Source organism: Giraffa tippelskirchi, chromosome 7 (genome assembly GCF_054371585.1).
Source record: "Giraffa tippelskirchi isolate mGirTip1 chromosome 7, T2T-mGirTip1v1.2.pri, whole genome shotgun sequence".
Taxonomy (NCBI): domain Eukaryota; kingdom Metazoa; phylum Chordata; class Mammalia; order Artiodactyla; family Giraffidae; genus Giraffa; species Giraffa tippelskirchi.
In genome coordinates this window covers 50,018,583-50,045,919 of record NC_137281.1, presented here as the reverse complement: position 1 = coordinate 50,045,919, position 27,337 = coordinate 50,018,583, and the positions used below count along the sequence as shown (strand labels likewise).

At 45.9% G+C, this 27,337-nt stretch overlaps 1 protein-coding gene across 7 annotated transcripts in view; it reads left to right on the top strand.

Moving 5' to 3' along the window:
- Positions 1-27,337, top strand: part of ATP2C2 (ATPase secretory pathway Ca2+ transporting 2) — a 100,228-nt gene that overhangs the window by 63,122 nt on the left and 9,769 nt on the right. For 6 of the 7 annotated variants that reach the window (XM_081511494.1, XM_081511493.1, XM_081511497.1 and 3 more), the window contains 8 exons: positions 872-938; positions 19,064-19,188; positions 19,337-19,434; positions 20,054-20,155; positions 20,972-21,061; positions 23,264-23,365; positions 25,159-25,315; positions 26,708-26,878. In XM_081511494.1, the coding sequence (XP_081367620.1) occupies positions 872-938; positions 19,064-19,188; positions 19,337-19,434; positions 20,054-20,155; positions 20,972-21,061; positions 23,264-23,365; positions 25,159-25,315; positions 26,708-26,878 (912 nt within the window). The remainder of the gene's footprint in view (positions 1-871; positions 939-19,063; positions 19,189-19,336; positions 19,435-20,053; positions 20,156-20,971; positions 21,062-23,263; positions 23,366-25,158; positions 25,316-26,707; positions 26,879-27,337) is intronic. The other variant, XM_081511499.1, reaches the window with a different exon arrangement.

Sequence of the window (27,337 nt, the reverse complement as noted above, 5' to 3'; positions counted from 1 at the left end):
AACAAACTGAGGCCATGCCTGGCGGACCATGAACTTTTCCCCATTGCCAGAACGTCTCGGGGCTTTCATGGGCCCCAGCATGAGTCATCCACTTCTTTACCTGGAGGCTCCATCTCTGACTGTCCACAATACCCCGTGTCTAACACAGCATCTGGTGTTTAAATACTGGGTCAAGGATTGATGACAGAGAAAAATGGGAAAAGGAATGTCTTTAATCACAAAAATGCAGGATAAAGTCAGTTAAGAGAGAGCAGCTCATGGGCCCATCAGGGGAGCGGCTGTCGTCGGTCACATCAGACACCTCGGGGCAAGTCCTGGGAACATACAGCCTGTGGGAAACTTCTGGAATAACACAGAAATGTTGCAAACAACCCCAAATAAACTGGGTAGCTGTTTCTTTCTTTTACTTGAACTGACTTGATCCTTCCCTGAAAAAGGAAAGCCATCCTCTTTCGTAACCAGGAGAGTTTCTTCCTTAAAAATGGGAGAGGTGACAAGTGTTTTAAGTTATTCATAATTATCCTGTGTCTATATTCCCATAAACGCTAAGGAAATGAGTTTGGAATGCCTTTGGACGTTGAAGGACGTACTTGTGTGTGTGGGTGTGTCCATGCGTGCATAAACATTTTGTTGCTGTTGTTCAGTCGCTAAGTCACATCTGGCTCTTTGCGACCCCATGGGCTGCAGCACACCAGGCTTCCCTGTCCATGATCTCCCAGAGTTTGCTCAAATTCAAGTCCATTGAGTTGGTGATGCTATCTAACCATCCCATCCTCTGCCGTCCTGTATATATACATACGTGCGTATGTGTATATATACACATACATGTGTGTGTGTATGTACTTATGTGTGTGTTTCCATCTCCTCCCAGGCCTGATCATGTTCACTGGCTGGCTGCAAGGGAAACACCTGCTCAGCATGTTCACCATCGGGGTCAGGTAAGGGTGCTGGGCCGTCGCCCCTCATCTGTGCGGCAAGAGAAGGCAGGGAGTTTGGGGGGCAGGAATGGTGTGGGGCAGATTCAGCTGCTCCCCTCCAAGCTGCAGTCTCCCTGCAGCGCATTGTCTGGTGGGTGGAGGTGTCCAACGAACGTCAGAAAAAGGAATGACAGCTCCTCGTCCTTGTCGCCCTGAGCCATGGGTTTATGTCTTCCTGGCTAAATGCGGACTCCAGAGCCAGCCTTCAATCCTTCCCAGCATCAGGGTCTTTTCAAATGAGTCAGTTCTGTGGAAGGATTGAAGGCTAGAGGAGGAGGGGATGACAGAGGATGAGATGGCTGGATGGCATCACCGACTCAATGGACATGAGTTTGAGTAAACTCCGGGAGTTGGTGATGGACAGGGGGCCTGGCGTGCTGCAGTCCATGGGGTCGCAAAGAGTTGGACACGACTGAGCGACTGAACTGAACTGAACTGAGAGCCAGCCTGCCCAGTTTAGTTTCTGCCTTTGCCACTTGCTGGCTTCCTTGGTGGCTCAGACAATAAAGAATCTGCCTACAAAGCAGTAGACCCAGGTTCAATCCCTAGTTGGGAAGGTCCCCTGGAGAAAGGGAATGGCTACCCACTCCAGTATTCTTGCCTGGGAAATCCCATGGACAGAGGAGCCTGGTAGGCTACAGTCCATGGGATCACAATGAGTTGGACACGACTGAGTGACCATCACTTTGCCCCTTGCTAGCTGGGCCACCCCAGGCAAGCATCTTCACTTTCTGGTTCTCTGTGTCCTCCTCTGTAAATGGGGGTGACATCAACCCTCCTAGAGGTGCAGTGAGGATGCCCTGGTGCCCCTTGATGCCTTGATGCCCAGGTGCTTGCAGCCAGACTGAGCACGAAATGGGTACATGTTCTAGCATTTGGAACTTGGCCCTTGGTTTATGGAGGCAGCTGCAGGAGAGGACAGAAGACATGTAGCCCAAGCCACACAGCTGACGGCAGGGAGTGGAATCTGGGTCTGGGGTTTAAGCCTGAGGAACCTGCCTTCCCCAACCTGGTGATGCTCACAAGCGACCATCCCACCCCAGATCCCGCTAGAGGAGCAGAGGCCGGCAGGGGGAGATAGGCTCCGTGAAGTTGCCATAGCTTTTCCATGGCTGCTTGGGGACTCAGGCTTGTCCCAGCAGAGGGGCGGCTGGTGATCTGGGATCTGAAGGGGCCACTTCAGGCCCTTCTTGGTTTCCACAGGGTGGAACCCCCACCTTGTGTTGTCTATAAGATGGTTCAGATGGTATGCTGTTGTTCAGTCACTCAGTTGTGTCTAACTCTTTGCAACCCCATGGATGGCAGCACGCCAGGCTTCCCTGTCCTTCACTATTTCCCGGAGTTTGCTCAAACTCATGTCCACTGAGTCGGTGATACCATCCAACCATCTCATCCTCTGTCGTCCCCTTCTTCTCCTGCCCTCAGTCTCTCCCAGCGTCAGGGTCTTTTCTAGTGAGTCAGCTCTTCGCATCAGGTAGCCTAAGTATTGGAGCTTCAGCATCAGTCCTTCCAATGAATATTCAGGGTTGATTTCCTTTAGGATTGACTGGTTTGATCTCCTTGATCTCCAAGGTACTCTCAAGAGTCTTCTCCACCACCACAGTTCAAAAGTATCAAGTCTTTGGCACTCAGCTTCTTTATGATCCACCTGTCACATCCATACATGACTACTGGAAAAAAACATAGCTTTGATTATACAGACCTTTGTTGGCAAAGTGATGTCTCTACTTTTTAATATGCTATCTAAGTTTGTCATAGCTTTTCTTCCAAGGAGCAAGCATCTTTTAATTTCATGGCTGCAGTCACTGTCTGCAGTTTTTTTAGAGCCCAAGAAAGTAAAATTTGTCACTGTTTCCATTTTTTCCCCATCTGTTTGCCGTAAAGTAATGGGACCAGATGCCCTGATCTTCATTTTTTGAATGTTGAGGTTTTTTTTTTAATTAGTTTATTTATCTATTTTTTAACTTTACAATATTGTATTTGTTTTGCCATACATTGACATGAATCCTCCATGGATGTACATGTGTTCCCCTTCCAGAATCCCCCTCCCACCTCCCTCCCCATCCCATCCCTCCAGGTCATCCCGGTGCACCAGCCCCGAGCACCCTGTATCATGCATCAAACCTGGACTGGCGATTCGTTTCACATATGATAATTTACATGCTTCAATGCCATTCTCCCATATCATCCCACCCTCGCCCTCTCCCATAGAGTCCATAATACTGTTCTATTTATCTGTGTCTCTTTTGATATCTCTCATACAGGGTTATCTTTACCGATTAACTAAATTCCATATATATGTGTTAATATACTATATTGATGTTTTTCTTTCTGGCTTACTTCACTCTGTATAATAGCCTCCAGGTTCATCCACTTCATTAGAACTGATTCGAATGTATTCTTTTTAATGGCTGAGTAATATTCCATTGTATATATGTACCACAGCTTCCTTATCCATTCGTCTGCTGATGGGCATCTAGGCTGCTTCCATGTCCTGGCTATTATAAACAGTGCTGCGATGAACATTGGAGTACACGTGTCTCTTTTAATTCTGGTTTCCTCAGTGTGTATGCCCAGCAGTGGGATTGCTGGGTCATATGGCAGTTCTATTTCCAGTTTTTTGAGGAATCTCCACACTGTTCTCCATAGTGGCTGTACTAGTTTGCATTCCCACCAACAGTGTAAGAGGGTTCCCTTTTCTCCACACCCTCTCCAGCATTTATTGTTTGTAGTCGTTTGGATAGCAGCCATTCTGACGGGCGTGAAATGCTACCTTATTGTGGTTTTGATATTCATTTCTCTGATAATGAGTGATGTTGAGCATCTTTTCATGTGTTTGTTAGCCATCTGTATGTCTTCTTTGGAAAAGTGTCTATTTAGTTCTTTGGCCCACTTTTTGATTGGGTCGTTTATTTTTCTGGAATTGAGCTGCAGGAGTTGCTTGTATATTTTTGAGATTAATTGTTTGTCCGTTACTTTGTTTGCTATTATTTTCTCCCATTCTGAAGGCTGTATTTTCACCTTGCTTATAGTTTCCTTTGTTGTGCAAAAGCTTTTAATTTTAATTAGGTCCCGTTTGTTTGTTTTTGCTTTTGTTTCCAATATTCTGGGAGGTGGGTCATAGAGGATCCTGCTGTGGTTTATGTCAGAGAGTGTTTTACCTATGTTTTCTTCTAGGAGTTTTATAGTTTCTGGTCTTACGTTTAGATCTTTAATCCATTTTTGAGTGTATGGTGTTAGAAAGTGTTCTAGTTTCATTCTTTTACAAATGGTTGACCAGTTTTCCCAGCACCACTTATTAAAGAGATTGTCTTTTCTCCATTGTATATTCTTGCCTCCTTTGTCAAAGATAAAGTGTCCATAGGTGCATGGGTTTATCTCTGGGCTTTCTATTTTGTTCCATTGATCTATATTTCTGTCCTTGTGCCAGTACCATACTGTCTTGGTGACTGTGGCTTTGTAATAGAGCCTGAAGTCAGGCAGGTTGATTCCTCCAGTTCCATTCTTCTTTCTCAAGATTGCTTTGGCTATTTGAGGTTTTTTGTATTTCCATACAAATTGTGAAATTATTTGTTCTAGTTCTCTGAAGAATACCGTTGGTAGCTTGATAGGGATTGCACTGAATCTATAGATTGCTTTAGGTAGTATACTCATTTTCACTATATTGATTCTTCTGATCCATGAACACAGTACATATCTCCATCTATTTGTGTCCTCTTTGATTTCTTTCACCAGTGTTTTATAGTTTTCTATATATAGGTCTTTTGCTTCTTTAGGTAGATATATTCCTAAGTATTTTATTCTTTTCATTGCGATGGTGAATGAAATTGTTTCCTTAATTTCTCTTTCTGTTTTCTCGTTGTTAGTGCATAGGAATGCAAGGGATTTCTGTGTGTTAATTTTATATCCTGCAACTTTACTATATTCATTGATTAGCTCTATTAATTTTCTGGTGGAGTCTTTAGGGTTTTCTGTGTAGAGGATCATGTCATTTGCAAACAGTGAGAGTTTTACTTCTTCTTTTCCAATCTGGATTCCTTTTATTTCTTTTTCTGCTCTGATTGCTGTGGCCAAAACTTCCAAAACTAGGTTGAATAGTAGTGGTGAGAGTGGGCACCCTTGTCTTGTTCCTGACTTTAGGGGAAATGTTTTCAGTTTTTCACCATTTAGGATAATGTTTGCCGTGGGTTTGTCATATATAGCTTTTATTATGTTGAGGTATGTTTCTTCTATTCCTGCTTTTTGGAGGGTTTTTATCATAAATGGATGTTGAATTTTGTCAAAGGCTTTCTCTGCATCTATTGAAATAATCATATGGTTTTTATTTTTTCAATTTGTTTATGTGGTGTATTACATTGATTGATTTGCGGATATTGAAGAATCCTTGCATCCCTGGAATAAAGCCCACTTGGTCATGATGTATGATCTTTTTAATATGTTGTTGGATTCTGTTTGCTAGGATTTTGTTAAGGATTTTTGCATCTATGTTCAGCAGTGATATTGGCCTGTAGTTTTCTTTTTTTGTGGCATCTTTGTCTGGTTTTGGTATTAGGGTGATGGTGGCCTCATAGAATGAGTTTGGAAGTTTACCTTACTCAGCAATTTTCTGGAAGAATTTGAGTAAGATAGGTGTTAGCTCTTCTCTAAATTTTTGGTAGAATTCAGCTGTGAATCCATCTGGTCCTGGGCTTTTGTTTGCTGGAAGATTTCTGATTATAGTTTCAATTTCCATGCTTGTGATGGGTCTGTTGAGATTTTCTATTTCTTCCTGGTTCAGTTTTGGGAAGTCATACTTTTCTAAGAATTTATCCATTTCTTCCAAGTTGTCCATTTTATTTGCATATAGTTGCTGATAATAATCTCTTATGATCCTTTGTATTTCTGTGTTGTCTGTTGTGATCTCTCTGTTTTCATTTCTAATTTTGTTGATTTGATTCTTCTCCCTTTGTTTCTTGATGAGTCTGGCTAATGGCTTGTCAATTTTATTTATCTTCTCAAAGAACCAGCTTTTGGCTTTGTTGATTTTTGCTATTGTCTCTTTTGTTTCTTTTACATTTATTTCTGCCCTAATTTTTAAAATTTCTTTCCTTTTACTAACCCTGGGGTTCTTCATTTCTTCCTTTTCTAGTTGCTTTAGGGGTAGAGTTAGGTTATTTATTTGGCTTTATTCTTGTTTCTTGAGGTGAGCCTGTATTGCTATGAATCTTCCCCTTAGCACTGCTTTTACAGTGTCCCATAGGTTTTGGCTTGTTGTGTTTTCATTTTCATTCATTTCTATGCATATTTTGATTTCTTCTGTGATTTGTTGGTTATTCAGCAGTGTGTTGTTCAGCCTCCATATGTTGGAGTTTTTTTTTTTTTTTGGACAAAACTGCAAGACTTTATTGAATTTTTTGTTTCAAACTTTAAGTCAACGTTATAGTAGTTTCAGATGCAATATTGAGAGAATTTTAACAGCCACATTTCCAACACAAGAACAGCCTGCACGGTTACAGTTTGTCTTCATTCAGGTTACAGTCTGTCTTCATTCAATCTGTGGTTGCCCTTCACCCATTTCTGGCATTTTCACGGGCTCTGGATTCGGCAGTCCCTTCCCCTTGACCTCAGGATCATCTCCATGCTCACAACCCATCTTTGGCTCAGCCACTTCCTGTTGATCAGCCTTCGGGGCAGGCCCTGGAAATGCAGACGCTCCTTCATCCTTTCTCTCTTGACCAGGTGTCATGTTCTTAAGTTCAGTATATGTTGGAGTTTTTAATAGTTTTTCTCCTGTAATTGACATCTAATCGTACTGCATTGTGGTCAGAAAAGATGCTTAGAATGATCTCAATTTTTTTGAATTTACCAAGACTAGATTTATGGCCCAGGATGTGATCTATTCTGGAGAAGGTTCCATGTGCGCTTGAGAAAAAGGTGAAATTCATTGTTTTGGAGTGAAATGACCTATAGATATCAATTAGATCTAACTGGTCTATTGTATCATTTAAAGTTTGTGTTTCCTTGTTAATTTTCTGTTTAGTTGATCTGTCCATAGGTGTGAGTGAGGTATTAAAGTCTCCCACTATTATTGTGTTATTGTTCATTTCTCCTTTCATACTTGTTAGCATTTGCCTTACATATTGCAGTGCTCGTATGTTGGGTGCATATATATTTATAATTGTTATATCTTCTTCTTGGGTTGATCCTTTGATCATTATGTAGTGTCCCTCTTTGTCTCTTTTTCACCACCTTTGTTTTAAAGTCTATTTTATCTGATATGAGTATTGCTACTCCTGCTTTTTTTTGGTCCCTATTTGCATGAAATATCTTTTTCCAGCCCTTCACTTTCAGTTTGTATGTGTCCCTTGTTTCGAGGTGGGTCTCTTGTAGACAACATATATAGGGGTCTTGTTTTTGTATCCATTCAGCCAGCCTTTGTCTTTTGGTTGGGGCATTCAACCCATTTACATTTAAGGTAATTATTGATAAGTATGATCCCATTGCCATTTACTTTATTGTTTTGGGTTCGAGATTATACACCCTTTCTGTTTCTTGTCTAGAGAAGATCCTTTAGCATTTGTTGGAGAGCTGGTTTGGTGGTGCTGAATTCTCTGAGCTTTTGCTTGTCTGTAAAGCTTTTGATTTCTCCTTTGTATTTGAATGAGATTCTTGCAGGATACAGTAATCTGGGCTACAGATTATTTTCTTTCAACACTTTAAGTATGTCCTGCCATTCCCTTCTGGCCTGAAGAGTTTCTATTGAAAGATCAGCTGTTATCCTTATGGGAATCTCCTTGTGTGTTATTTGTTGTTTTTCTCTTGCTGCTTTTAATATTTGTTCTTTGTGTTTGATCTTTGTTAATTTGATTATTATGTGTCTTGGGGTGTTACGGCTTGGGTTTATCCTGTTTGGGACTCTCTGGGTTTCTTGGACTTGGGTGATTATTTCCTTCCCCACTTTAGGGAAGTTTTCAACTATTATCCCCTCAAGTATTTTCTCATGGTCTTTCTTTTTGTCTTCTTCTTCTGGGACTCCTATGATTCGTATGTTGGTGCATTTAACATTGTCCCAGAGGTCTCTGAGGTTGTCCTCATTTCTTTTAATTCTTTTTTCTTTTTTCCTTTCTGTTTCATTTATTTCTAGCATTCTATCTTCTACCTCACTTAGCCTATCTTCTGCTTCTGTTATTCTACTGTTGGTTCCCTCCAGAGTGTTTTTTTTATCTCATTTATTGTATTATTCATTATATATTGACTCTTTTTTATTTCTTCTAAGTCCTTGTTAAACCTTTCTTGCATCTTCTCGATCTTTGTCTCCAGGTTATTTATCTGTAACTCCAATTTATTTTCCAGATTTTGGATCATTTTCACTATCATTATTCGGAATTCTTTATCAGGTAGATCCCCTATCTCTTCCTCTTTTGTTTGATTTGGAGGGCATTTATCCTGTTTCTTTACCTGCTGGGTATTTCTCTGCCTTTGCATCTTGTTTATATTGCTGTGTTTGGGGTGGCCTTTCTGTTTTCTGGCAGTTTGTGGTTCCTCTTTATTGTGGAGGTTCCTTGCTGTGGGTGGGGTTAGATGGGTGGCTTGTCAAGGTTTCCTGGTTGGGGAAGCTTGTGTCTGTGTTCTGGTGGGTGGAGCTTGATTTTTTCTCTCTGGAGTGCAATGAAGTCTCCAGTATTGAGTTTTGAGATGTCAGTGGGTTTGGTGTGACTTTGGGCAGCCTGTATCTTGAAGCTCAGGGCTATGTTCCTGTGTTGCTGGAGAATTTGCGTGGTATATCTTACTCTGGAACTTGTTGGCCCTTGGGTGGTACTTGGTTTCAGTGTAGGTATGGAGGCGTTTGATGAGCTCATGTCGTTGAATGCTTCCTGGATTCAGGAGTTCTCTGGTGTTCTCAAGATTTGGACTTAAGTCTCCTGCCTCTGGTTTTCAGTCTTATTCTTACAGTAGCTTCAAGACTTCTCCATCTATACAGCACTGATGATAAAACATCTAGGTTAATGATTAAAAGTTTCTCCACAGTGAGGGAGACCTGGAGAGGTTCACAGAGGTACATGGAGAAGAGAAGAGGGAGGAGGGAGATAGAGGTAGCCAGGAGGAGAAGAGGGGAATCAAAAGGGGAGAGAGCAAGCTAGCCAGTAATCACTTCCCTATGTGCTCTCCACTGTCTGGATCTCTCAGAGATGTTCACGGAGTTACACAGGGAAGAGAAGAGGGAGGAAGGAGACAGAGGTGGCCAGGAGGAGAAATGGAGGAATCAAAAGGGGAGAGACAGATCCAGCCAGTAATCAGTTCTCTAAGTGTTCTCCACAGCCCAGAACACACAAAGAGATTCACAGAGTTGGGTTGAGAAGAAAAGGGGCAGTGGGGAGATGGAGGCAACCCGGTGGAGAAAAAGGAGAGTTAAAAGGGGGAGAGAGCAATCAAGCTAGTGATCTCTCTCCCAAGTAAAAATGGGTGCTGAAGATTGGGTTCTTGAAGACACAAAGTTGATAACAAATACTAAAAAGCAAAGATTAAAAATCTAGAGTAGAGGTTAGCTTCTCAAAAATACCATATTAAAAAAAGAGGGGGAAAAAAAAGAATGAGAAAAAAGAAAAAAAAATCACCAGAGTCATAAAAATTATTATATATATAATATATATGAAGTTTGCTTTAAAAATAAGGTCTTAAAAAATGAAAAAAACAAGAATAGGGTTTTTTTTTTTGCAAGGTAATAGTAGGTTATAAAAATGAAAATTGAAGGAGTAATAGGGGACTTAAAAATAAAAATAAAATAAGAAAATAGAATAAAATTTAAAATTTTTTTTAAAAATAATAAAAATTTTTAAAAAATGATAATAGTAAAAGTATATCTAGGGCTTTCTCTGGAGATGTTATGGACAGTGTGGGGTCAGTTCATTTTCAGATAGTTCCTTGGTCCAGCTTGTACTTCTCAAGGTCTCTAGGCCCCTTCCTATGTAGTTGGTGCTAACTACAGGGTTTTAAAATCTGTTGCATCTGTCACTTCCAAAGCGGTTCCCTCTGTTTCTTTTAGCTTCTTCTGTTTTCTGGTCTCTTCAGTGTCTAATTTCCACCCTGACACAAGGGAGACGGTGGTGGTCACTTTTTTTTAATCTCACTTGTTCAGTCGTGCTGTGGGGAGGGAGGAACACTACAAACAAATCTCACTGGTGTGTGCTCACAATGTTTCAGCTACACTGGGTTTGCCCCACTCACGGCATGTGTGCTTTCCCAGTCTACACTGCTCAGGCTCTAGGTTGCACTGCCGAGAACTGTCTGAAGCGGCCCCTGGGGTTGCCTGTACTTCTCAGGTCTAAGCCGCTCAGATTCTGGTTCCCGGGTACTTCACAAAGGTACAGACTTGGTTGAGCCTGGGTTTTGTGCCCTTCTCAGGTCCGAGCAGCTCTGGTGACCAGGTTTTTGGCTAGTGCAGTCAGGGGCTGCACCTTTTTCCCTTCCCCCATCCCAGCCGCTTGGTTTTCTGGGTGTACAACGGGCGGAGCTTCCCAGGTGTGTGGTGCTCTCCCCTGGGGAGCTGATCTCTGGCTGCGACCCTCTCAGCGGGTGTTGACCCTCCAGAGTCCCAAGAAGTCCTGGTTAGCAGCGAGGTCTGTTTGCAGTTTGGTATAGGATGCCTCTCTGGGGCCACAATTCCGCCCTTCCGGCTCTGGCTGACCTCACCTGCCTGTCTCCCGTGGGGGATGGGCCGGTCCACAGCAGGCTTGCTCTGCTCAGTCCTTTGTTCTGTGAGCGGGTCTGGTGGTGTCTTAGGTTAAGGCTTTTCGCAGGAAAGCTATCCCACGGTCTAGGTTGCTGCTCAATCTAGTTCCCTCAGATTGTCCTCGGGGCATTCAGGCCCAGTCTTTACCCAAAGCAATGCAGCCCGCCCCTCCCTGCCTAGCCCCCGCTTGCTAGTTGGGGATGCACGCATCTGTGCTGCGTGCCCTCTGGGAGTTGCTGTTAGCTACATAAACCGTGGGTTTTAATTATTTATTTATTTTTCCTCCCAGTTATTTTGCCCTCTGCAATTCCAAGGCTCGCCACAGACCCGCCGGAGAGAGTGTTTCCTGGTATTTGGAAACTTCTCTTTTTTAAGTCTCCCTTCCCAGGACGGATCTCCGTCCCTACCTCTTTTGTCTCTCTTTTTATCTTTTATATTTTGTCCTACCTCCTTTCGAAGACTATGGGCTGCCTTTCTGTGTGTCTGATGTCCTCTGCCAGCATTCAGAAGTTGTTTTGTGGAATTTGCTCAGCATCTAAATGTTCTTTCGGTGAATTTGTGGGATAGAAAGTCGTCTTCCCGCCCTATTCCTCCGCCATCTTAGGACCGCCCCCTGAATGTTGAGTTTTAAGCCACCTTTTTCACTCTCCTCTTTCACCTTCATCAAGAGGCTCTTTAGTTCCTCTTGGCTTTCTGCCATTAGGGTGGTATTATCTGCATATCTGAGGTTATTGATATTTCTCCTGGCAGTCTTGATTCCAGCTTGTGTTTCATCCAGCCTGGCATTTTGCATGATGTACTCTGCATGTAAGTTAAATAAGCAGAGTGATAATATATGGCCTTGACATACTCCTTTTCCAATTTTGAACCAACTTGTTGTTCCATGTCTGATTGTACCTATTGCTTCTTGACCTGCATACAGGTTTCTCAGGAGGCAGATAAGGTGGATATGGTATTCCCATCTCCTTAAGAATTTTCCACTGTTTGTTGTGATCCACATAGTCAAAGGCTTTAGCATAGTCAATGAAGCAGAAGTAGATGTTTTCCTGGAATTCCTTTGTTTTTTTCTATGATCCAGCGGATATTAGTGATTTGAGCTCTGGTTCCTCTGCCTTTTCTAAATCCAGCTTATACATCTGGAATTTCTTCGTTCACATACTGCTGAAGCCTAGCTTGAAGGATTTTGAGAATTACCTTGCTAGCATGTGAAATGAGTGCAATTGTTCGGTAGTTTGAACGTTCTTTGGCATTGCCCTTTGGGATTGGAATGAAATCCAATATATATATCTTTTCCAGCCCTGTGGCCACTGTTGAGTTTTCCAAATTTGCTGGCATATTGAGTGCATCAGTTTAACAGCATCATCTTTTAGGGTTTGAAATAGCTCAGCTGAAATTCCATCACCTCCACTAACTTTGTTTGGAGTGATGCTTCCTAAGGCCCACTTGACTTCACACTCCAGGATGTCTGGCTCTAGGTGAGTGACCACACCATCATGGTTATCTGAGTCATTAAGACCTTTTTTGTACAGTTCTTCTTCTTGCCACCTCTTCTTAATCTCTTCTGCTTCTGTTAGGTCCACACCATTTCTGTCCTTTATTGAGCCCATCTTTGCAAGAAATGTTTCTTTGGTATCTCTAATTTTCTTGAAGAGATCTCTAGTCTTTGCCATTCTGTTGTTTTCCTCTATTTCTTTGCATTGTTCACCTAAGAAGTCTTTCTTATGTCTCTTTGCTATTCATTGGAACTCTGCATTCAGATGGATATATCTTTCCTTTTCTCCTTTGCCTTTCGCTTCTCTTCTTTTCTCAACTATTTGTAGGGCCTTCTCAGACAACCATTTTGCCTTCTTGCATTTCTTTTTCTTGGGGATGGTTTTGATCTGCCTCCTATACAATGTTACAAACCTCCATCGATAGTTCTTCAGGCATTATGTCTACCAGATCTAATCCCTTGAATCTATTTGACCCCAACAGTTACGGGGTTCTCTTTCACTGTATAATCATAAGGGTTCTGATTTAGGTCACACCTGAATGGCCTAGTGGTTTTCCTGCTTTCTTCAAATTAAGTGAATTTAGCAATGAGGAACTCATGATCTGAGCCACAGTCAGCTCCTGGTCTTGTTTTTGCTGATTGTATCGAGCTTCTCCATCTTCAGCAAAGAATATAATGAATCTGATTTCAGTATTGACCATCTGGTAATGTCCATATGTAGAGTCATCTTTTGTGTTGTTGGAAGAGGCTGTTTGCTATGATCAGTGTGTTTTCTTGGCAAAACTCTGTTAGCCTTTGCTCTGCTTCATTTTGTACTCCAAGGCCAAACTTGCTTGTTACTCCAGATATCTCTTGACTTTCTGCTTATGCATTCCAGTCCTCTATGATGAAAAGGACTTTTTTTTTTTTTTTTTGGTGTTAGTTCTAAAAGATCTTGTAGGTCTTCGCAGAACCATGCAACTTTCACTTCTTCAGCATTAGTTTTTGGGGCATAGACTTGGATTACTGTGATGTTGAATGGTTTGCCTTGGAAACGAACCAAGGTCTTTCTGTCATTTTTGAGACTGCCACCCATGTACTGCATTTTGGACTCTTTGGTTGACTATGAGGGCTACTCCATGTCTGCTAAGGGGTTCTTGCCCACAGTAGTAGATATAATGGTCATCTGAATTAATTTTCCCATTCTTGTCCATTCGGTCACTGATTCCTAAAATGTTGATGTTCACTCTTGACATTTCCTGTTTGACCACTTCCAAAGGTGATATATGGGAAATTATTTTAATATTTAATGTTGGTGAGCAAAAATGTATACTTAGTACATCAAACCCATGATGTAAACAAACTTAGATGCCCATCAATTAATAGACAGATCAACATGCAGTAGATTATTATTCAGCCACAAAAAGGAGCAAAGCATTGCATTTGATACAGTGTGGTTGCCATAGAAACATGAGGCTAAGAGGAGGGCAAATGTATGGTGCATGCTGTCATGTCTGACTCTTTGTGACCCCCATGGACTGTAGCCCACCAGGCTCTTCTGTCCATGGGATTTCTCATGCTAGAATACTGGGGTGGGTTGCCATTTCCTCCTCCAAGGGATCTTCCTGACCCAGGGATCGAACCCCCGTCTCCTCATTGGCAGGCAGGTACATTAGTACTGATCCACCTGGGAAGCCCTAAGAGGAGGAAACCAGACACAAATGGCCACATACTATGACTTTGTTTTTATGAAGTGAAGTGAAAGTTGAAAACTGGAGTGGGTAGCCTTTCCCTTCTCCAGGGGATCCAACCCAGGTCTCCTGCATTGCAGGCGGATTCTTTACCAACTGAGCTATCAGGGAAGCCCAAGAATAATGGAGTGAATAGCCTATCCCTTCTCCAGCAGATCTTCCTGACCCAGGAATTGAACCAGGGTCTCCTGTATTGCAAGTGGATTCTTTACCAACTGAACTATCAGGGAAGCTGTTTGTTTTTATGAAATGCCCCAAATAGGCAAATCCATATAGACAGAAAAAATGCCTGCCAGGAGATGAGGTCAGGAAATAAAGAGGGACCACAACAGTTATGGGGGTTCTTTAGAGGGTGATTAAGAGGTCCTAAAAGTGATTATGGTGATGGTTATACAACTCTGGATATACTCAAAGCCATTGGATTGTATACTTTAGAAGGGCGAGTTTTATGATATGTGAATTACATCTTAACAAGGAAAACAGAAAGCAGGTAATTAAGAAAGCTGTTATTACAAGGATCCTTGGAGCCTTTCTAATTTATACAAAAAAAGGAAACTGTTTGCAAACAGCTGAGTTGGAACTGCCATTATAGTAAATGACAGTGACACACCTCCCAGTGGATGGGGCGTCCAGTGTGAGGTGTGGAGGCCGTGGGGTGCTGGCCAGCGTAGGCAAGAGAACCCTGCACTGGGGGTGGAATGCACACATCTCTAGTACTTAGTCAAGCCCATCTGTGTATAAATGAATGGATGCCATTACCTGGCAGTGAGCAGTAGGAAGAGATTCAGGTATGGGTCTTTTAACATTCCAAATGCCTCTTTTTAAATCATGGGGCACTGTGTGCATTAATTGAGAGGCAGGCAGGCAAAGTCCACCTGTGGGCAGGTGTGTGTCCTATTACAGAAGTATTCAATGACTATTTTTTTGTTTTTTGAGGGTGTTTTTTTTAAGTACTTATTTTTATTTATTTATTTGGCTGCGCTGGGGCTGAGTTGCAGCATGCAGGATCTTTAGTTGTAGCACATGGGATCTAGGTCCCTGACCAGGGATAGAACCTGGGCCCCTAGCACTGGGAGCATGGAGTCTTAGCCACTGGACCACCAGGGAAGTCCCTCAAGGTGTTCTTTTGAATAGACAAAGTCATGATCTCAAGTTGACTAGAGTTGCCTGACTGTCTCCTGAGCTACGTGTGCCCTGAATGGTATAAAGGAAAACATAACCCAGAGCTTTCGATGGCCGTTTTTCCTTGTGTCGGTGTCTGAATGTTGGGCACTCTAGGTGAGTTGGTTCTAGAATCTTCAGGAAAGTGAAGGGGGCACAGCTCTGGAGGAACACATGGCCTCATTCATCATGGACCACACCATGGGGCAGGCTGGTCTCCTGATGGGGAAGCTGAAGCTTAGGCCAGCACACTTGCCCACAGTTACAGGATTCTGGGAGCAGAGGAGACAGACTGCCAACCCCATGCATTCTGCTCCAAAGCCAGGGTCCCGGTTAGTGCCCCCGGCCACCACCCGGGCAGGATAGGGACTCTCCTCCTGCTCCCTGCTCCCTGTTGTCCTGGCAGTTGGCTTGTTTATTTGCCCCATATGTGTTTGTTGAGCAACTGTTTAGTGTGTACTTGCCTCGTCCAGTGCTGTTGGAGCTGGACCTTGGAGTCTGCCGGCTGGCAGGGAGAATAAACGTGAACAATTTAAGTGAATGTTAGCAAAATAGTCACAACTTCTGATCAGTACTGCAAAGAAGACGACAGCTGAGAGAGGGATTAAATGGGGAGATCGGAAGGGGTGTCCCCAGGAAAGGCAGCTGGAAAAAGTTTCTCTGAGGAGTTGAAGCTGGAGCGATGTGGACCTGCTAAGGTTGGGAAGGGTGGGCGTTCAGACAGGGGAATGGTGGCGGGGGACTGGCAGGGCGGAGGTAAGGAGGGAGCAAGCCTGTCTCATCCGTGGAACCCAGAAGGAGGTACAGCTGACTGGGGATGAGACCGGACGGACGGGGTGAGGGTAGGGTCACTTGGGGGCTGATCACATGGAACTTCATGGGCCCCGTTTCCTCCAGAGCCTAATCACATCCTCAGAACCCTTCACACGCCATGCCAAGCCATCTCTGCTCTTCTTTGGAGCAGAGAGGTGGTGGGAGGCGTGAACCCCAGCGTGTTCCGAGGCATGGGAGGAGGGAGCAGGGGAGTGGGCTGCTGGCCGCGCTGTGGACGGTGGAGTTGGAGGCGAGGGCAGGGCTTCCTGGAAGAGGAGGCCACTGTAGAGCAGGGGGCCCTGGACTTGAACGTAACTAACCTCACCACGTGAGGGTCCCTGGGAGAGCTTGTTCCAAACAGATTTCAGGGACTGTGACTCAGGCTAGGGGGTGGGGAGGATGGGAGACCCTGAATTCCTAACAGGCTCCATGGGGATACAGATGCTGTCGGCTCAGGAAGCATCAGTCTGAGAAGTGAGGCTGTGGCTACAATCACCCCAGCTGGGACTCCAGCAAGAGGTGGGGCCAGGGAGGAAGGCTGGATGCTGGAAAGGGGGCTCAGGTGACTAGGTCTTTCAGAGGCTAGGGTGGGGGCAGAGGGTGAGCCTCAGCCATGAGGGGCTCCCAGAATAAGCAGAGCCTTCAGACCATGATGAATGAGAACCTCCTCCACGTGAGGATGCATCCCGACCCATGTCATCAACCATGGAAAGTTCCATGAGCCAAAAAGACTGTTAAATAGTTCCAGGTCTGTAAGAGAATAGGCTCCTATGTCCACCCCAACCCCACCTCCCCAGGGTGATTTTTTTTTAATATTTATTTATTTATTTAGCTGTACCAAGTCTTAGTTCCCTGACCAGGGATCGAACCCAGGACTCCAGCATTGGAAGTGTGGAGTCTTAGCCACTGGACCACTAGGGAAGTCCCTCCCCAAGGTTATTTCTGATTTCTGGTCTTAACAGCTCCTTTCACCCCATTTATCACACTCTATCTCCGGTAAACTCAAAAGAAAACCAACTCTTTGTTTCACTTGTGACTTGGGAAAAATGAGGCTCTTCAGTTTTGTTTTGTTTTTAATACTTATTTCTTTATTAGGCTGTGCCGGGTCTCCTAGCTGCAGCATGTGAACTCTTTTTTTTTTTATTTTTTTTATTTTTTTATTTTTTATAAATTTATTTATTTTAGTTGGGGGCCAATCACTTCACAACATTGCAATAGTTTTTGCCATACATTGACATGAATCAGCCATGGGTTTACATGTGTTCCCCCTCCTGGACCCCCCACCCACCTCCCTCCCCATCCCATCCCTCTGGATCATCCCATTGCCCCGGCCCTGAGCCCTTGTCTCATGCATCGAACATGGAATGGTGTTCTGTTTCACATATGATAAGCATGTGAACTCTTAGTTGCAGCTTGTGGGATTTAGTTCTCTGATCAGGGATCAAACCCGGGGCCCCTGCATTGGGAGCCTGGAGTCTCAGCCACTGGACCACATGGGAAGAGGACTGGCAGGGCAGAGGTATGGAGGAGGGAGCAAGGGAAGTCCCAAGACTCTTCAGTTTTTAGCAGAAGTGAAATCACTCAGGACCTCTCAATCATAAGGTAGAAATGGCAAGATAGCCAGCATGGAAGAGATTCTCCAAAATAAATAACCCGAGAATCATCCTTTTAAAAACTTTTTCCTGCTTCCCTCTGCTGCAAGGGACCTTCAGGATGAGCCAAGGTCCACTTGCTTTTCCTGGTCTAGCCTAATCTTTATTAGTTTGCCAATTAATTTTTTTATTATGATGAAAGCACCCAGATACACACAATGTCCTTCCCATGCCATGTAGGAGGGAAGGGCCCACAATAACCCTTCACAAATGTTTGCTTAGCTGGTCTTGTCAGCCCATGCCATAAAACCAAGGAAGCCTTCTTGCTATCACCATAGAAACCAGGCACAGTCTCTTGACCAAACTCTGTCACCTTGGTTTATATAACTTACCACTGAATGCGTCTTTGTCTCCGGGTAAAAGGTCACCGTTCATATACTGTATTTCTTCGCTTCTAAGATGCACACTCTTTTCCACTTTTTACCTTCTCTGCAATCAGACTGCTTCTCACAAGTGAAGTGATAAGAAAGCACTGTGTCGTTGGTTAATGGGCAGTATTTTTCCTTTCTTTAGTGATGCACAAGATAATGGTGCCCTTTCTAATCAACAGCACCTCAGATTTGATGAAATACTGTAGCCGTGTGTGGCTTTGGTTGGATGGACATCATCAGCCAGGCTTTCTGGTTATGAACCACCTGTGCAGAGCGTTCAGTATGTGTGAGGCCAGGGTGTGTCTGGGCTCTTGCACTTGCCATGTATGTATTCACTCATTCCTGTGTGTTCAGCAAATATTTACTGACTACCTGCAGGCCTCTGCTGTGCAAAGGGTGAGCCCTGTTGGGGTGTGGTGTGGTGACGCTTACTGCACAGCTCTACAGTCTGCCTCCCCTCCAGACTCCCCCATCAGTCTGAGGTCACTGGCAAAACACAACACTGCCCACAGAAAGGGGATTCTGTGCTGTTCCAATGCAGATTCCCAAGGGAGGAGCTCATTGGTTCAACTTGAGTCACATGTTCTCCTCTAATCCAATCAACTATGGGGGGCGGGGCCACGTGGTACAGAAAGAGTGGGGAGGGGGTCCTAAGGAAGTGAGCAGACACCAAAACAACCTGCTAAGCTAGGCAAAGGCGTTGCTGTGTTACGTCATCTCCCCCAGTTTTCATTTCCTTGTCTGGTTTTCTCACAGAAACTGTCTAAACCATTAGATTAACTCAGGGACTTTCTGAACCCAGAAGTCCACTTTCTACTTACTGTGTGATTCTGGAAATTTCTTTCAAGGGTCCAAGACTTTTCTAATAGACAACAACAATTTAAATGCAAAAGTACTTAAACAGGCAAAATGTTGGAGTAATTCACACTAAAGTGTGGATGTCTGATAGGAGAACAGGGTTTTGCAGGGGTAAAGCTCAGAGCAGTGGACGCTGAAGAAGGAGGCAGGTGGATCATGGGATTGGGAGCAGAGAATAGGACAGAGAGGTGGAGAAACCACAGGTGAGCTTCACTGGGTAAACACGTGGTCAATACCAGTTGGGATTCACATCACATTACGTGCGTGTTAAAGGTGACCCGTCTGGCCTTTTCCATCCAGCCTGGCTGTGGCCGCCATCCCCGAGGGTCTGCCCATTGTCGTCACGGTTACACTGGTCCTGGGAGTGCTGCGCATGGCCCGGAAGCGAGTCATTGTGAAGAAGCTGCCGATTGTGGAGACCTTAGGTAAGGAGCTCCCGCTGGTTGAATTCTTACAAATTGGACTGAACGGGCTTCTTGGTGCTGTGATAATTCAACCTGGGTGTTTCCTAAGGTTGAGAGTTGATGGTGACGACTTCTCTCTCCCATCAACTCTGATGTCTTTCTGGGCCAGGGTGCTGCAACGTCATCTGTTCCGATAAGACGGGGACTCTGACTGCCAACGAAATGACTGTCACCCAACTCGTAACGTCCGATGGGCTCCACGCCGAGGTGAGTCCATGTGAATTCATAAGGTTCAAGACCAAGGAGTGCCCTGTCAGACCTTTATCTTTTTCAGAGAAAGCACACGCAGTCTTCTAGAAACCAGTAAGGAAGACGCAAATGTGGGTTATTGGACAGTCTCCTCGCCATTAATACAAATAGCAAGCACATGACTGATGAAAGGCAGCCACCTTCTGGGTGGCATGATGCTACACCCTAGTGGTTTGCACGTTGTCTGTGGTTCCTTTTGCACGCCAACCACTAAGTAATTGTGACTCAGATTGCATGGGCTGCAAAGGCTAAAATATTTGCCGTCTGGCTCTGTAAAAACAAGCTTGTCCACCCCCATTCTAGAATGTAAGCAGGCTTATATGCTACTACTTGGTTTTCACAGCCATAGTTTTTACTGACTACAAGACGCCCTGTTGCAATACTGAAGTATGGCACTGGGTATCTGATGAATACTTAGTTCTGCAGGGGACACGGTCATACTGAAAGCCTTGGTCGTGGTGGGACCATGTCCTCAAGGGTGGACCCCCAACCGGGCCCCAGAAAAGAGATATGGGTCAGCCAGGGGAGCGTCTCTTTGCCTCCCAGGGACACCCCTTTCTGCGGCTTTGCCCTGCAGGTCAGCGGAGTTGGCTACAACGGCAATGGGACTGTCTGCCTTTTACCCTCTAAGGAAGTCATTAAGCAGTTTTCCAACGTCTCGGTGGGGAAATTAGTGGAGGTAAGCATCAACAGTGCCACTGTGGAAATAAACACGTGTCTTAAACAGAGCTGATGGGATTCTGTCTGCCAAGAGAGAGAGCAGTTGGACTAACTGGTTCTTGGGGACAACTGGGGCACACCCCAGGGGTCAGGTTATCGAAACGGCCCAGATAGAGATGGAAAGGTGGGAGGTCAGGGAAGAACTGGGAGCTCCTGCTCCCCCTGCTTTCTCCCTCCCCTCACACCCCCTGCATTCACCCCCATGTTCTTTCCTTAGCTGTTTCTACTACTTTTTCCAGTTATTATTTTAAACTGAGCTATAGATCACCTGCCACAGAATTCACTAGCACAGAGAGTACAGTTTGGTGGGTCGCAATGTGTTCACGAGGTGGTCACCACAGTCTGATCCCAGGACCCTTCATCACCCCGATCAGAAGCCGCGTGTGTCCATCCTTGGGGACTCACATCCCCCCACATGCGTGACCCCTAGTCTGCCTGCCTTCCCATTCTCATTCCTCAGGATGGCTTTGTGACAGCCAGCATGCAGCTGAGTCAGTAAATTATTGGGTTGGCCGAAAAGTACGTTCAAACGTAGTGGAAAAACCTGAACAAACTTTCTGGTCAACCCAGTGTTTACGGTGTGGCTTTTGCAGAGTGGGGACTGGCACATTTTGAAGAGTAAATTTGTCCCTCTCTCCCACACCAGCCCAGCCCTGAAAACGGGTCAAGCCTTCAGGGCTGGACCTTTCCACATGCCTGAGCACGCCCGGGACCCCAACGGGTGCAGCTCCAAATACTAACAAACGACCTTCGGAAACCCCTCCCCGCCTTGCAGGCCGGCTGTGTTGCCAACAACGCCATCATCAGAAAAAACGCCGTGATGGGGCAGCCCACGGAGGGCGCCTTGGTGGCCCTGGCAATGAAGGTAGGAGGTCTGTGCTGTCCACATGGGCAGTCCTTTCACTGGGAGCCAGGTTAGTAGCAGGATTCAAGGTCCTGTCTGAGCAAGGCAAGGCCTCATGTGGCCATGTCCTCTTCCTTAAAGGACACCAATCATACTGGAATCAGCTCCCCCAGTGACCTCATCTTAACATTGTCACACCTTCAAAGACCTTATTTCCACATCAGACCCCATCACAGGCCCTGGGGAGTTAGACCTTCAATGTGTCTTTAGGGACACACATAACCCATGACACCCTCTTCAGTTCAGTTTGGTCACTCAGTCTTGTCCAACCCTTTGCAACCTCATGGGCTGCAGCACGCAAAGCCTCCCTGTCCATCACCAACTCCTGGAGTTTATTCAAACTCATATCCATTGAGCTGGTGATGCCATCCAACCATCTCATCCTCTTTCTTCCCCTTCTCCTCCTGCCTTCAATCTTTCCTAGCATCAGGGTCTCTTCAAATGTGTCAGTTCTTTGTATGAGGTGGCCAAAGTATTGGAGTTTCAGCTTCAACATCAGTCCTTCCAATGAACACCCAGGACTGATCTCCTTTAAGATGGACTGGTTGGATCTCCTTGCAATCCAAGGGACTCTCAAGAGTCTTCTCCAACACCACAGTTCAAAAGCATCAATTCTTCAGCGTTCAGCTTTCTTTATAGTCCAACTCTCACATCTATACATGACTACTGGAAAAACCATAGCCTTGACTAGATGGACCTTTGTTGGCAAAGTAATGTCTCTGCCTTTTAATATGCTGTCTAGGTTGGTCATAACTTTCCTTCCAAGGAGCAAGCGTCTTTTAATTTCATGGCTGCACTCACCATCTGCGGTGATTTTGGAGCCCAAGAAAATAAAGTCTGTCACTGTTTTCCATTGTTTCCCCATCTATTTGCTGTGAAGTGATGGGACCAGATGCCATGATCTTAGTTTTCTGAATGTTGAGTTTTAAGCCAACTTTTTCACTCTTCTCTTTCACTTTCATCAAGAGGCTCTTTAGTTCTTCACTTTCTGCCATAAGGGTGGTATCATCTTCATATCTGAGGTTATTGATATTTCTCCTGGCAATCTTGATCCCAGCTTGTGCTTCATCCAGCCCTGTGTTTCTCATGATGTACTCTGCATATAAGTTAAATAACCACCCTCTTAGGAGACTTTTTAGGTGTTTTTTTTCCCTAATCACTCCCTCCATGAGATTTTTTTAAGATTTTTTTTTTATATGGACCATTTTTAAAGTCTTCATTGAATTTGTTACAGTATTACTTCTGTTTTATGTTTTGGTTTTTTGGCCTCTAGGTATGTGAGTTCTTAGCTCCTCTATCAGGGATCGAACCCACACCCCCTCCTTTGGAAGGTGAAGTCCTAACCACTAAGCCACCAAGGAGTTTCCCACCACCCTTCCCCGGTGGCTCAGACAGTAAAGAATCTGCCTGCAATGTGGGAGACCTGGGTTCGATCCTTGGGTCAGGAAGATCCCCCGGAGGAGGGCATGGCTACCCACTCCAGTATTCTTGCCTGGAGAATCCCATGGACAGAGGAGCCTGGTAGACTACAATCCATGGGGTTGCAAAGAGTTGGACATGATTGAGAGACTAACACAGGCAGGTGTACAGGTATTTACCATCACAGATGTACTATATGTCTGTTCCTATACTGTATGTTTCTGTGCTTTATACATAAAAGGACTAGATTTTTTCACCCCCTAAGGACCCATTTTCACTCCTTGAGGGGGCAGTGGGATGCACGGGTTAGGGTTGGTTTACATCTAGGGAAGTGGAGGCTCAGATCTGTCCAGGAACTGGCCTGAAAGGCATCGAAGATGGATTGAATGTCAGGCCTGGCAGGGACCCCGGGGGTGACCGCAGGGACCCTGGGGTGACCGCCAGCACCCACTCCCAGGGGCTCCTTCTGCCACATCTTCAAGTCTGAAACGTTCCTCCTGGCAGAAACCCCACAGGTTCCAGCTACGAGCAGACCATCTGGCTCTGCCCCTGGGATGAGAGAAAAAGAGATTTTTTTCTTCCTGGTGGGACATTTGAAAGCAAATGGCCTTTCTCTGTGAGCTAAACGCTTGGATTTCTCATCTGCCCGAGGTGGTTTGAATAATGAATAATTTAAATAGACCGAGCTTTGCATAGAGATTGGTTTAGGATGACTCACTGAAAACATCCCATTTATTACCCCAGATGGACTTAGGAGATATTAAAGATTCATATGTACGAAAGAAAGAGATCCCGTTCAGTTCGGAGCAGAAGTGGATGGCGGTTCAGTGCAGCTCCAAGAACGAGGTGAGGTTGCCTCTCTGCCCCCTTCCAGCCCCTCCCCCCACACCAGCAAATCAAAATGCAGAGGTTAGGAGATGAGTTTCAAGTTCCAGCTGCTTCTATGACATCTGAAGATGTGAAAATACAGTTGATGGCGATGAAAGCTCTGATTATCTTGGGGCCGCTTTTGAGATTGTCTTCTGAAACTCTGGTCCTCAAAGTGGGGTCCCGGGCCAGCAGAAGCATCTCCTTGGAATCTGTTCAAAATGCAGATTCTCAGGCTGTACCCCAGACTCACTGAATCAGATATTCCAGGGGTGGAATCCAGTCGTCTGTGTTTGCTAGGGGTTCTGATGCAACTTCACGTATGAGACTCAGTGGCCTGCAGTACAATGACTGAGTAATTACTACCACAGTGACTACAGGTTCCTACTGATGACGCTGACCCCATTGCTAACTTGGGGTCCTTTTCTCATATCCCTGTCATGCTGGGTTCTTTACACATATGAGCTCATGTACCTGTCACAGTGGAGGAACGGTCCTTGGTCCTTAAGGGGATCCAGGACGCACCCCCTAGTGTCCACCGTAGACGGATGACCTCACATGTGTGTGCACATGTATGTTCTAAGCCACCAAGGGGAATATGTACCAACCTCTTACCAGCTGTCCCTGGGTGGGATAGCCCACCCTATCTTCCCCCTCCCCCCTTTTTTTCTTAATTTTCTGTAGCTTTTCAGATCTTCTACTGAAAGAAAAAAAAACTTTTCTTTCTCTTTAAAAAGATTTTTATTGCCTTCCACCTTTTTCTCCAAACTTTCTGCTCTTGCTGGAACCTGTCACGTCTTGTCTATGCTGAGATTTTCCATCTCATTCACGGTGGCGGGTAGCTTGGCCAGCTTATCCCAGGTCTTTGACATGAGTGGACAGGTATAATATAGATTCCTGGTGCTTAAGAGGCGTTCTGGACTTTTTTCAATGTTATAATACCTTCAAATCTTATTTTCCCCCAAAGGCAATGATAATATATTTTCATTGAAAAAAAAATAGAAATGTGACTTAAAAAGTGGAACCTTCTGATAATCCTGCCTCTTTTCTCTCTCTGCCCACCCCCCATTCCCACTATGCCCCTCAGCAGTCAGAGATAGAGCCTTCCAGAGTCTACAGGTGCAGGTAGCAACACGTGGGGTGGTAGTTTCTAAAGAAGGTCGTGCTGTGTATAGTGTGTGTAATTTGTTCTTTTCCCTTAAATGACGTCTTGGGCAGCTTTCCATGTCAGTGCCTACAAGTTCCTTCACCGTCTACTGTGAGCAAGTGGGTGCTGTGCTAGGGCTGGGGGTCATACTGACAAGGCACCTGCCGCCTGGAGCTTACAGTCTAGGGGAGATGGAGCTTAACAGATACACCAGAAAAGGGTCAGCTGCTCGTTTGGGTTCATCCTCATAAGCCAAGTTCATGGTGCCTCCCTCACTCGGAAGTCTCCCGAAATTGGACACCTAGGAGTCAGTCACACATGTAAAAGCTGGGATATGACCAGTTCATGAAACGTGCAGATGCTCTGAGCAACATTGACCAGGGGCCCTGATGCAGGGGGTGGGTGTCTGGGTCACAGATCAGCCCCCTCTGGGCTGCGTGTGGTTCCATCACGTGGATTTCCTGTAACTTCTCTTCCCGGCGGGGTCCATTTATACCGGACCATCATTGTTAACTGAAACAGATCAGTGACCCCACCGTGAACACCTCCGTGTGGATGAGGTGACGGTCACCAGGAGCTGAAGCAGCCAGTGACCGCCGATGTTTTTCCCTCTGTATTTTCCAAGGAGCGGGAAGACATGTTCTTCATGAAGGGGGCCTTTGAGGAGGTGATTCGTTACTGCGCCACATACAACCATGGGGGCATACCCCTGCCGCTGACGCCCCAGCAGCGAGCCTTCTGCCAGCAGGAGGAGAAGAAGATGGGATCCCTGGGCCTGCGAGGTCAGTGGCTGTGTTCCCAGCCCCATGCTGAGTCTGCACATGATGCTGACTTTTCAAGTGTAGTAACGCAGGGTCCCTGGTCAATACAATAACAGTCAGAGGGGCGTCAGGTGGGGCGCTGATGGGGGCAAAGCCAGGGTGGACCCTCCTGAGCAGATGAAACATAGGATGCCCCCCACATCCTAGCCGCCAGATGACACCGTTAACCCAGATGTACCTCGTGTGTGCGAGGAGAGGTCCTGAGTTTTCTAAGACGCGTGAACGGGCCTCCCCAGAAACGTTGATTTTCCTGATTGGTCATCTTGCTCATGGCTTGCTGTCAGGAAAAGCCAAGGTTCTTATAGATGAACAGACATTTCATTTCTTGGCCATTTCCAGCTTGCTGCACCAGAGCCGACACCTTCCCTGATGGGCTGAACATTAAACTTTGCACTTCCTGCTGCCATGTGCCAGCCTGTCTGTTATCAGAGAAAGTGTCTAAAAACACTCTGAAACACACGTACTCCCTCAGGGGAAACTGAGCAGTGTTGGCTTACTATATTGGTTTCAATTGCCTTAGTTTTCCTTGCAAGGGGCAGGAATTATAAATTGCTAGTAGCTCGCTGACAAGTGTTGAAGGTGAGGATGTGGCAGATCGCTGGGACAGAGCTTAGCAGGGCAGCTAGAAATGGAGGCATGGCACCCGAATCACTGGCAGATGCCCCCAGCATCTCTAGCACACAGCCCCTGCATCTTGGGCACACGCCCCCAACATCACTGGAACACGCCCCCTGCATCTCTGGCACACGCCCCCAACATCACTGGCATACACCCCCTGCATCTCTGGCACAGTACAATGACTGAGGGGTCACAGTTGAAACTTCTTGGCTGCAGCCCCGCTCCAGGATCAGTAAGGTGACACAGTCAAGTCAGTTCTCACAGCACCCTCCTCAGAGCATCGCTCCCGAGCCAGGCCTGGCTTCTGTGTCACTGAAACATGGTCCTCTCACCAGTGTTCTTCCCACACACTTTTCTTGACCCTGGTAGCTGCCACCCCAAGTCTGCTGGCAGTGACCGAGAAGGGCAGAACAATGAGAGACTGGCAGGCTGTTGGAAACGTCCCATGTGCCAGCCCACAGATGTTCTCCTGGCCGCTCCCCTTGGGCTGGGGCTGGGACAACACTGCCGGTGGACAGGGTCCCATTTCTCATGCGGCACATTGTCGCTGGCCCTGCTCTCCATCGTGGGTGAGCCGTCAAGAGCTGCTGCCCTGCATGGGCCTGAGGACCACTGGGAATATCTTCCCTTCCTGTTGTGGTCCAGGAACTTAGTGCCCCAGCCCCTTGCGGATGGGGTGGGGGCCAGGGCCGACTGGGGACAAAAATCTTCCGAACCTTCCTGCTCTGTCCACAGTGCTGGCCCTGGCCTCCGGGCCCGAGCTGGGGAAGCTGACGTTTCTGGGTCTCATCGGAATCATCGACCCTCCCAGGGCTGGTGTGAAGGAAGCGGTCCAGGTTCTCTCGGAGTCGGGCTTGTCCGTGAAAATGATAACGGGAGATGCTCTGGAGACAGCCTTGGCGATAGGTACCCAGGGGAGGGGTGGAGGGTACGAGTCACTACAGTGCTTATTCCTCGAGGGGACCTGGTCAGCAGTGCTCACGCCTGCCTTCCACGTGCTAAGGAGAGATTTCTGAGGCTCAAGAACCCGCAACCCACTGCCCGAGTGGGTGTCTGTCTCTCAAATGTTGGCAGGTTCTCCCAGAGAGGGAAAGACCACGTGCAGACGGGGAAGCCGCTCGGGCCGCCGTCCACTCATGCTCACACCTCATTTCCACAGGCAGCATCGCTGCCAGTGCACAGGCCCAGTCTGCCTTGCACCACTAGCCATGTGCCCTTAGCAAACCAGTGAGCCCTGAGGCTCTTCCTTGGCAGAGGACCAGCTCCTCGCCTCCTATTACTGTATTTATTACTGCTGGGAGGGGTGTCGCACCTTAGTTCTCTTCCCCCTTTTGTCTCGAGGCAGCCTGGCACTGGGGGAAGATC